Source organism: Dreissena polymorpha, chromosome 2 (assembly GCF_020536995.1).
Source record: "Dreissena polymorpha isolate Duluth1 chromosome 2, UMN_Dpol_1.0, whole genome shotgun sequence".
In the NCBI taxonomy this organism is placed as follows: domain Eukaryota; kingdom Metazoa; phylum Mollusca; class Bivalvia; order Myida; family Dreissenidae; genus Dreissena; species Dreissena polymorpha.
In genome coordinates this window covers 97839041-97851511 of record NC_068356.1, presented here as the reverse complement: position 1 = coordinate 97851511, position 12471 = coordinate 97839041, and the positions used below count along the sequence as shown (strand labels likewise).

The 12471-nt window shown below is 34.3% G+C and overlaps 1 protein-coding gene across 1 annotated transcript in view; it reads right to left on the bottom strand.

The window, feature by feature from the left end:
- The window catches only part of LOC127868197 (protein FAM214A-like), a 42441-nt gene extending 31165 nt beyond the window's left edge, over positions 1 to 11276 (bottom strand). Inside the window, 1 exon segment of the mRNA XM_052409850.1 lies at positions 11022 to 11276. Coding sequence (XP_052265810.1) covers positions 11022 to 11037 — 16 coding nt within the window. The 5' untranslated portion in view covers positions 11038 to 11276.
- Positions 11277 to 12471: the final 1195 nt, after the last annotated feature.

Below are 12471 nucleotides of genomic sequence, written 5' to 3'. Positions count from 1 at the left end.
TAATTTGCACCTGAAAGGGTTTTCTATACTTATGGCTGTTGGCTTTTGTTTCAAACTATTTATGTTAACTTTATGTTTAACATTCATTCTTTGTGTTAAGGTAATAAGAAAGAAATCTTTTGTTCCCACTTACATTTCCAAAATATGGTAATATATGCAATGATATGCAGAAATGCTCCAAATATCTATTCAACGTCGCTTTTTAGTTATGTTTTTTTTTTATTAATTTAATTTAAAGTTAATTTATAATTATGATCTAAATTCGCAACATTTATCTCAAACTTAATATTTAATTTAGTGTATATGATTCAAATTAGCAAAATGTATCAATAACTCAACCTGGATTTTTTTTTTAAGTAAATGGTTGTCACAAATTATTAGGACCAGTCAGGTGAGATGAATCAAGCATATTTTTAAAGCCTTATAGTACATCATAGGCTCAAATAATTTTTCAAATGTTTTTGATAATCATGATGCTTGTCAAATTATTTATATTAAGAATGAACAAAAAAGTTCAAGACATTTTGGGAAAAAAAATGTAAGTTTATATAAATGACAGAAAATACTGATGAGAAGAAACAACTCAGAAATAATTTCTTATTTATTTAACCCAAATATATATCAATACCAAACATTGTCAGATAGTATGTTGTGACATTTCATGACTAAGTGATCATATGGAACATTTAAAATCTGATAAAAGAACATTAATTTTTAGATCGTACATTTACAGCAATAATTTTACCAGGAGTTCCCATGTACCGATAAATAATTTTTACCAGGAGTTCCAATGTAAATAATAAATTGCAAATCAGAAATAATCAAACAAATAATTAATGGAATAAAATCTTCAACCAAATAATTCATGGAAAAAAAACTATCAAATAATCCATATAGGAAAAATAAAGATAATAATAAAAACAAGACTATTGCCAAGCAATTTATGTCCCCTACCGGCACCACCATTGTCAGAAATTCCAGCATTGTCAGAATAATTTTTTTTATTTGTTGCCATAGCAAACAGAATTTTTTATGTAGGAACACAATGAAATGACGAGCATAATGTCCATATTGCCATCTATCCATGTTTCAAGTTTCATGAAAAAATATTAAGAACTTTTTAAGTTATCGCAGGATCCAGAAAACCACCATTTTCAGCAGTATTTAAAGTCTATTTGTTGCCATAGCAACCAGAATTTTTGACGTAGGAACAAAATATAATGACGTGCAAAATTTATACAAATAATCAAACAAATAATCCATGGGATAAATAGAAATTATCAACCAAATTAAATCCATGGAACAAATAGAAATAATCAACCAAATACCTGTAATCCATTGGATAAATAAAAATAAACAACCAAAGAATCCGTGGGACACATAAGAATAATAAAACAAATAAACCATTGAACATATAATCAACTTAAGACTCAATTGGAAATACTCAACCAAATAATCCACGTGAAACAAGAACAAATCTACAAAATAAACATGACAACAAACAGGTGTGTGTGAAACTGACATTTTATCTTTTTTTCAATTGTATTAAATTGCCTATTTTCCCATTCACATTTTTTTTATTCTACGGAAAAAAGGCAATGAAAATGAAAGAACTATTAAATAGGTCAATTGAGACCATAGACCCTTATTCAAATAAATACTTATTGAACTGTGTACAAACTTAAAATGTGTCCCAGACACTAATGCCTCCAATACACAGGTTTTAACGAAGCCAAAAACCATATTATATTTAACATTAGACAAAAAGACAAAGGGTCATAATTTTGCCAAAACGAGTACTTTCTTTATGATCATCTACACATTGAGATCATTCAACTGTGAAAGTTTGAGAGACATTCACCCAGAAGTTAAAAGAGGATATTACCCTTTTTGGACTACATATCATATAGATAAACAAGAAACCGTCGGAGACGGGTGATGCTCCCTAAAGGTTTTTTTGCACAATATTGCACTAGATTCAGATAAAAGAAAACGTCTTGAGGGGCATAACTTTGGACAAAATAATACTATGGATGGTTTAGCAACTTAAAAATTTCAAAGGGCCATAACTCTCTAAATAAATCATCTAACCAGAACCCACTAATAACATGCGCATCTCCTCAATGTAGTTAAGCTTCCCATAAAGCTTCATTGTATTCCAGTCAGTAGTTGGTGAGAAATAGCCCGGACAAGAATTGCACTATATGCACAGTTTATAGAAAATTTCAAAGGGCCATAACTCTGTGAAAAATCATCCGACCATAACCGGCTGATAATATGCACATCTCCTGTTGGTAGTGAAGCTTCCCATAAAGTTTAATTGAATTCCCGTAAAAAGTTGCTGAGAAATAACTCGGACAATAATTGCACTATATGTACAATGGAAAATTTCAAAGGGCCATAACTCTGTGAAAAATCATCCGACGAAAACTGGCTGATAATATGCACATCTCCTCTTGGTAGTGAAGCTTCCCATAAAGTTTCATTGAATTCCGGTCATTAGTTGCTGAGAAATAGCCAGGACAAGAATTGCACTTTATGTACAGTTAATGGAAAATTTCAAAGGGCCATAACTCTGTAAAAAATCTTCCGACCAGAACTGGCTGATAATATGCACATCTCCTCTTGGTAGTGAAGCTTCCCATAAAGTTTCATTGAATTCTGGTCACTAGTTGCTGAGAAATAGCCCGGACAAAAATTGTGCACGGACGGACATGAGCAAGGACAGACGAAGCGGCGACTATATGCTTCCCCCCAAAAAAATTTTTTGGGGGGAGCATAAAAACAGACAAAGGGCCACAATTTCGAAAACAAATCATCACTTCCTCCTTTGTTTTAGATTATCAACACAATAAGGTAATTAAACTGTACAAGTTTGAGTGAGATCCACTCAGTGGTTAAAGAGTAGCACAAAATATTGGGAGTACCGGTATATAGAATTAGTATACAGTGGAAACACAGACAAAGGGCCATACTGCTGCCAAAACACTTTGCAGCCAAATTTCCTTTGCTTCCAATCATTTCCAAATTGAGGTCATTCAACAGTAAAAGTTTTAGCAAAATCCACCCAATAGGCAAAGAAGATTTGAAAACTAAAAGCTTAACAACATGAAAAAAAACAATTTGCCATATTTCGGCCCAAACTAGTTGCTGCCAAAACCTTTTTTTTTGATCATTTTCGAAGTAAAAAGATTCAACTCTGAAAAGATCCGCCCAGTACTAAAAGAGAAGTTCAAAACACAAGCTTTGGGAAGTACGAACTGACTGAAAGACAGAGTGACAATTGCCTTACTTGCAAGTACTGTGTCCAGGCCCGGGATCAAGCCCACGATCCTCTGATATAAAGCCGAGCACTCTACCTACTAAGCAAGCCCTGTCATGACCCTTCATTATTATACATGTAAAATATCAAAACCCACATTTCACAAACTGGTAAACTTAATCCCTTTATTTTAATTCCCATTTACTGATATTGCTTCAACAATTTAAAGAAGACCTTGTTACCTTTCATGTAAACAGAAACATTAATAACACAGGCTATTGTTTTACAGCATATAATTGGTAAAAAAACAGCTCCCATGCATTTACAACCATCACAATTTAAAACACAAGTGTCTTTAGTGTATTGTTGTTTTTCTAATTGCTTTTTGGAAAAAACAATTTATATCTGAGAACAATACTTACAATTAAGAAATTGCTAAATTTATGCAATGGTTTGTTAGCTAGTTTATTTGTTTTTTAAAACATTGAAGGATCGAATACCACTTTTATAAATTTAGATCATGGTTTGAAATTTTGGGAATATCATGTATCATGACAAAAAAATACCATTTAAAGGGATCTTTTCACGCTTTGGTAAATTGACAAAATTGAAACAAGTTGTTTCAGATTCGAAAATTTTCGTTTTAGTTATGATATTTGTGAGGAAACAGTAATACTGAACATTTACCATGCTCTAATATAGCCATTATACGCATCTTTTGACGATTTTAAAGCCTAAAAATTATAAAGCGTTGCAACGCGAAACGATTGAATAATTTGGAGAGTTCTGTTTTTGTCGTTAAATTTTGTGAAACTACGAAGATTGTTTTTATAAGGTATAAAATACGTCAAAAATGTGTACACGGCGGAATAGCTCAGTGGGCTAAAGCGTTTTAACTTCAGGACTCTGGCAGGACTCCAGGGGTCACTGGTTCGAAACCTGCTTCGGACAATGTTCTTTTCCTTTTTTTATTTTTATTCTTGATATTTTACTGGAGCTTTTACGATCCAATGGTTACATTTATCAATATAAAGCATTTAATGAATAAGTTAAAAAATGCCAAAATCCGTGAAACGGCCCCTTTAATGTGTGTATGACGTCAGAGTCTTCAGAGTATTTAAAACATGTCACGCAAATGTTTGTGGTTCAGGTTATCTAAGCCTTGTGAAATTAACATAGGTATTTGTATTCAACCCTAACCTGGTATTAATCTCAGTCTATTTATGGTATGGCTCTGATGAAAACAATCAACAAACATTAGCAAAATATTAGGGTGGATTGAGGTGTTCTGTATAATGATTCCAATATAACACACACAGAAAATGAAACCATGCTGTTCATTTTCGATTAACAGGTTTACCAAGCATTGAAGGAGCACCAAGCTATCAACCCTAATCATACTTTGAATAGTGCTTTCTGGCAATTATTTTGGTCAGCATTTCATATCTTGCCAAATCAGTCTTTTTAATATGATGAAAAACAAACTGAACAGACCTCAAATAGTACTGGTCATAACTTATGACCAGTACTATTTGAGACTCATAACACATACTTTGCTCCCTGGGAAGGAGGTATATTGGAATTTGGAGTAAAGTTAATAATTTATAATAATTCTTATTGTTTTGACTTTTTCGGGGCCAAGGGGGGATGTTACCTTGTTACGTCTGAATTCTTATTATTTTGAGTATTTGAATAGTGATTATGAAGAAAACCAAATAAAAATTTATAAAGCCAATTTTTTTATTTTTAGCCATTGGCTAATTTGGCGAATAGCAGCGCATGCCCTGGAGGGGGGATGTATTCCCCACTGTAGGACTTTGTTCTTGATATCCCCCAGTGGGAGCTGGTTGAAAGCGATGACAATCTTTACCAACAAACACATTTGCCTGGATGTGATACTGACAGTGGTAACGCTGAGTGAATTGGTTTCATGCATAAAGTTCTCATGAAAATGGCATATCTTGTGCACTTGAGGTGCCAAAGTGAAAAAACCACAACCACATCACATGGCACACACTTAATTTAAGTTCCCAAATTGCATTTAACAATCATAACATAGTAAACACCTGATTGGCACATTTTTCTTTGAGAGTGTGAGGTTTATTACAGTCCATGATTACAGAAAATCCATAATGCTTGACATGTTGCGATAACAGATATTTCCATTGTTTTTTAAAGCGGGTATATACGATTTTGTCAAATATTTATGAATTTATATAAAATGTGTAAAAAATTATTATATATTTCAATATAAATTAAAATAAAAGTTAAGAAGAACATGTGTCGAAAAATGCAAAATAAGCCAGATATTTAATTCTGAAATTGAAAACGGCTGTACAGCCAAATTCGCCAGCATGTATATCATACATGTACGATGTGAATCTAAACTTAGTTTAACGGTTTATTTGAATTCGCGCAACGATATCTATTAATACGACACACAAACACTAACTCCGATCCTAATACAAAGACGAATGCTTTGGTTATTGTAGGAAAATATGTACGTCACAATCGGCTCGGGGCGCTAATTTGTCTTTGCTGCATTTTATGAAATTCGGCTTCAATGTATAATTTTTCTTTCCCATTTTATGTTATTGTAACATATTTTATCAATATATTACAATTAAACACATATAAAAAATCGTATATACCCGCTTTAAATGAATAGCTAATTAAGCTAAAGGATATGTTCACCAGTGTTGTAAATGATTGACATGGTTATCTTGTAACTGATCTCTAGTTCAAAGTAAATCAACAATGATATTAATTCATGGACATATTAAAAGAATTTTATATATTTCTGTGACTTCTGTGCGCCAATCAGGACTCTAGAATAAACCCAGACAGTAATATGAAAACAAAAACACACTGTACATCAGCAAACCTAATGTTACTGAAAATGAAAATTAGAATGCAGAACAGTAAAAGACGACGTTAGAAAATAAGTATGCAAATAACACCTTCATTCATGATCAGACAACATTGCACATATAGGATAAATGAGAGAAAAATAAAAATTGTGATTACAAGCGATGTGTTTGTCAGAAACACAATGCCCCCTTCTGCGCCCCTTTGAAGCCATATATATGACCTTTGACGTTGGAGAATGACCTTGACCTTTCACCACTCAAAATGTGCAGCTCCATGAGATACACATGCATGCCAAATATCAAGTTGCTATCTTCAATATTGCAAATGTTATGACCAATGTTTAAGTTTTCGGATGGACGGACAGATGCCATATGTTTTACCTTTGACTTTGAAGGAAGACCTTGACCTTTTACCACTCAAAATAGGCAGCTCCATGAGATACACATGCATGCCAATATCAAGTTGCTATCTTCAATATTGCAAAAGTTATGACCAATGTTTAAGTTTTCAGACGGACGGACTGACTGACAGTTCAAAACCTACTGTATATGTCCTAATTGACGCGCACTGCGCATGTTTTTTCAAGACCCCTGCGCGATAAATTCGAACCACTATTACCTATTTCTCACATTTGAACAGTGTAACAGTTTCATCACTGCTGCTCACAATATTGATTAATCCAAATGTATGACATAGTCTGCTGCATTGCGATTCCAATTTAATGCAAATCGGCAGTAGATCCCATTTTATTTTTCAACTTAAATATTTCTCCATTAAGAGACGTTCACCATTAAATCCAGTTTGACCTGGTATTTCGCGCCTTCACTGCGTCTAGTTGATAAGTATTTATAGTGTGACAAACAAAACACCTGAACGCTCAATACCATACAGTTGGCGTCATGGGCGTAAAGCGCATGTGCCACCCATGACAATGTCCTTTCACTGCTGCCTAGCACTCGCAGTACTCGCGTAACATACATCGACAAAATATATAATCAATAATGAACAATGTAAATAGTAATTGCTTAACAGAAACAGCGTACTCGTTCTGTTTTGTTTTGAGAAATAAAATGCATAATTATCGTACGCGATCACAATAACCAAGTTTTGATACTAATGAAAGAAGAAATAAAACGAGTCTATATCTCTTTCATTTATCACTCACCTGTGCTTACGAGATTAATTCTTATTATTTTTGGTTTGTAACCTACATAGTATACTCGCACAGTAACATATTTACAGTGCAACCGTGTTGCAAACAAAATGGATGCAAAAACCAGGATTTCAGATGTTATGTGGCACTTTTTAATGGATTACTTGCTACATAAATCTTATCTTATGGTTCCGATAAAATCCGATGAGCCCCAGATAAGACAGCCTGTGCGTCTACTAGGGCATGAGCGTCAATAAGGACATATACGGTATATGCTACCCTTCAAGGGCATGAAAATTTACATGTAAATACTGTTCCCTATGTTAAGTCTGGTCACTCCTTGGATTATGTTGACATGGAGTTAATACATCAATTTTTGACGATGCTGCGAAGCACCTCGCCTAAGTTATCATACCATGAAAAAATTCTTCACTATGGCAACCTATGTAAAAGACCAAGGCAGTCCTATTGAGATAGCTCGATTTTTCTAATCCGCATACCTCGCTGATTATCATTGATAAAGGTAAAGGAAGCTCAGCTATAAATAGGACAGCATATTCTGGGAAAAAGATTTAATAATAGTTTGAAAAGGTTAATTTTAAATCAGTTATATTCAATCCATTAATGTTTATAGATCAATGAAACAACTATGCATTTTCTGTATTGTATTTATCCCCACGCTTTTTGAAAAAAAGGTGGGGATATTGTGGTTATCTCCGCCGTCCGTCCTGGCCACTATCTCCTCCTACACTAAAAGCACTAGAACCTTGAAACTTACACACATGGTAGCTATGAGCATATGTGCGACCCTGCACTATTTGGAATTTTGATCTGACCCCTGGGTCAAAAGTTATAGCGGTTGGGGTGGGGCCGCGTCAGAAATTATCACTCATTTTTTTAGGTTATTTTACATTTATTCTTTATTTCTACACCGATTCACTTCAAATTGATACTGGACCTCTCTTATGACAATACGGTCAATCTCAACCATGCATGGCCCCATTCCCAACCCTGGGGCGCCCCGCCCACATAGGCCACACCCACCAAAAATTTCCATTTACTATAATTTTTTCATTTCTACACGGATTCACTTCAAATTGATACTGAACTTTTGTTATGACATTAGGGTCAATCTCAACTATGCATGGCCCCAATCCCAACCCTGGGGTGCCCGCCCACATAGGCCACACCCACCAAAAAATTCCATTTACTATAATTTTTTCATTTCTACACGGATTCACTTCAAATTGATTCTGAACTTCTCTTATGACATTAGGGTCAATCTCAACTATGCATGGCCCCATAACCAACCCTGGGGCCCCGCCCACATAGACCACACCCACCCAAAATTGCCTTTACTATAATTTCTTCATTTCTACACCGATTCACTTCAAATTGATATTGAACTTCTCTTATGACAATACAGTCAATCTCAACTATGCATGGCCCCATTACCAACCCTGGGGCGCCCCGCCCACATAGACCACACCCACCCAAAATTGCCTTTTACTATAATTTCTTCATTTCTACACCGATTCACTTCAAATTGATACTGAACCTCTCTTATGACAATACGGTCAATCTCAACTATGCATGGCCCCATTACCAACCCTGGGGCCCCGCCCACATAGACCACACCTGCCCAAAATTGCCTTTTACTATAATTTCTTCATTTCTACACCGATTCACTTCAAATTGATACTGAACTTCTCTTATGAAAATACGGTCAATCTCAACTATGCATGGCACAATTACCAACCCTGGGGCGCCCTGCCCACATATGTCACACCCACCCAAAATTGCCTTTTACTATAACTTCTTCATTTCTACACCAATTCACTTCTAATTGATGATGAACTTCTCTTATGACAATACGGTCAATCTCAGCTATGCATGGCCCCATTACCAACCCTGGGGCACACCTAGGTCAAACATTCGGCGTGGGGATACGCGTCGGCCTCTGCCGCGCCATTTCTAGTTGACATTTGTCGTGATTCTGTAAATAAATTGTGAATGAAAACGTGTATAATTAACGTTTAACGCGATCAGGAGTGTTAAGAAAACGAATTATTTTGAACCTGACATTTAAAAAAGTTAAAGCGAGTATAGTATAAAAACAGCATAATAGCCGTGCGACATATATGAAACTCGCTCTTATGCGTGCTCTCTCATTTTGCATATTTAATAATCTTTTCAAACAGAAATTAAAGAGCCACATCAGTGCACACACTATGTTTGATAATTCATTCGTTTGTTGGATATTGTTTTCTGTTTTAAACACATATTAGGTAATATCACGGAGATTTAGTTAACCTTACCATGTGTTCATGGGAGAACTCACGTATTCAAGTCGTATTTGACTATGTGCTCATACCTACTTTCGGGAATCATCATGAAATTATTGCCGTACTTAACAAACAAACATGCCTAAGCTTATTGAATTAGAGAAAAGAGAACAATTATATGTTCATGCACATGGGCATGTGAAATCACGTCCGTACACATAACATCATTAACTTAGCAAAGAAAACAACGAAGTTAAAAGTTTGGTATGATATACATGTGAAATTAAAGAGCATGATGTAATTAAAGAGCATGTCAAGTTTTGAATATATCTGCTACATAACGTAATGTTATAACCCACAAACAATTTACCGTAACATAACGTTTTTTTAAGATAAGTGGTACAGAAAATATACGTCGAAAATCTTTTTAACAATATTTCTTGTTATATTTGATCGAGAATGTAACCCGCCTCCCAGTTTCGCTGAATGGGTCAAGTTCCCCATGGGTACTACTTCACCATACCCCCCAAAAAATTATTAGTACCCAATTTGTTTTTCGTACCCAAATTCTTTTTCGTACCCAAATTTTTTTTCGTACCCAATTTTATTTCGTACCCAATTTTTGGGGGGCATAATTTTTGTACCCAAAATTTTCGTACCCATTTTTTTTCGTAGCCAAATTTTCATACCCACATACACAATTTTGGTGATGTAGATAAATTAAAATTGATGCTTTTATATCCATCCTCTTCAAAAGCATCGTCACACCAGTACTGTCAGTACTTTGATTCATCTTTAGGTATCAAACCTACATGACTTCGCTCTATATAATACGATTCACTTAATCAAACACACACAATGAATATATACTTATTTTAATTTTTTAAATGTTTGCAAAGGGATTAAACTTACACATCAAAAGATGTGCCTTGATGAAAATATCTTCAAGCATGTCCTTTTATGGCATAGCTTGCAATATTTGATAATAATCATCAACTTAACAAATTGAATGATTTTAAAATAGCATACTTAAGTCTTAACTGTTTTGAAATGCCATGACAACTATTTAAAGCATTAAATATTGAATAAACAATATTTTATTAGTCACATTCAACCCTCACGTTTTTTGTTTTACTATATAAAACTGAGTGAGTCATTGTCATTTTATTATAATTGTATATTCAGTTCTGCAATTAACTGCTACTGAGTATGTCCTTTTAAACAAAAAAAATATTGAGTGCCTTTGACTTTGTAGCAACAGTTTTCCATTAAGTAATCAACTGGGATTTATTTCCAACGCTCGCACCAACCTGTCACAGCCCGACCCTCTACATATGCCCATATCTAGGCGTGAAAGTGCTGCGTACCATATCAAACAGCTGTTTGTATGTGTTTATTGACAGAAGTCAAAAACACGGAAAATTACACGAAAATCGTCTTGTTTCCTCACCTTTTTCTGGTTTCATTTTTCACCAATCGCCCATAAAAATCACTCATAGTCATTCATAAACATCTTGTCTTTTGAAAGACGGCGGTTTGAGGATATTTTAACGTCACTGCACCCTGGAATTTTCGCCTGATTCATCCCGATGTCTCACGTCCCTTTAAGGTTGTCGAATCAACTCGGACCAACTCGCAATGTTTTCACTCTGCGCAAGTAACTGGTCACGTGATCAAAACATTAAAACGTTATTTCGCGGATTTAACCGTTTTTCCTTGTTTTCATGAATTGGAACATGCGAAAATTGTCCTTCTTGTTTAAGTGGATAACCAAGAGACAAACTTGCATTGAATTTTAAAGAAAAATATTACAACTTCGTAAGTCGTCGGAAAACAAAAATGACCTTGGCATTGATTTCGTGAACTGGATAATTAAGCATGCGGAACGCATAAAAAATATCGTTGTTTAAACAATGATTTGATTTGAATAGTTACTAATCTTTGAAATCAATTTGTGACTCATATGCAAACTATATATTTCACGAATAATTGACCTTTTTGTTGTCCAAAATTGTGACTGAATTGTGTTGACATTTCAGATTGCTAACTTCCGTAAAGGGGAACCACTCTTATGGAATATCATGAATTATTGCGCAATCGCACATTGAACACGTGAAATGTGCGTTTTTATATAGTTCATGTATTTGCGTAGCTGGTTCCACATTTTCATACATGTCATTTTATAATATTTGTATAAAATGTCCATAAGTGCTATTATTTTGTACGTAAGCATGGCGAAACAATTTTGCCCATTTTTACATTCTCTTGCACGACGGTTCATTGAAGAATATTGCCAATATTTAACGCTTGTTCTTGAAGGCCGCCGTTCGAAAAATCTAATACCTTCGACATTCTTGTGCAAATGTCGTATGATTGAAAAAGAAACTATTGCGTACACTTATAGCACGCCTCTAAATACAGGCGACATTTGATTTCGTAAATGCATCGAATGAAATTTATTGTTGTATCTTTATTTATCACGCATCAGATGGAAATAATTGTACTTTGTTCATTTATAACGTACCAAAGTTACTAATGTTTAATTTATTTATGTATAGTGTCAAAGACCTATAAAATGCATAGCTATTTGATAGTGTAAACATTGACACAAAGATTTATGTATACTTTTTCATTAGGAACATCATATTGACATGTGGATTATGACTACGTGAGCTTTCGTTTCATGTATTTATATACTGATATTGATAGAAAAAAAATCGACAGAAACGCTATTAGTGTTCACAACGCCATTTATTTATGTTAAAAATCAAAATCGATGCATGATTACTTCGTTAATTTGTATTCGCAAACTTTTTTTAGTCAAGTCATACTTTATTTCTCTCATATAAATGAGGAATATAAACATGATCAAACAGCAAGTATAACATACAACAAATACC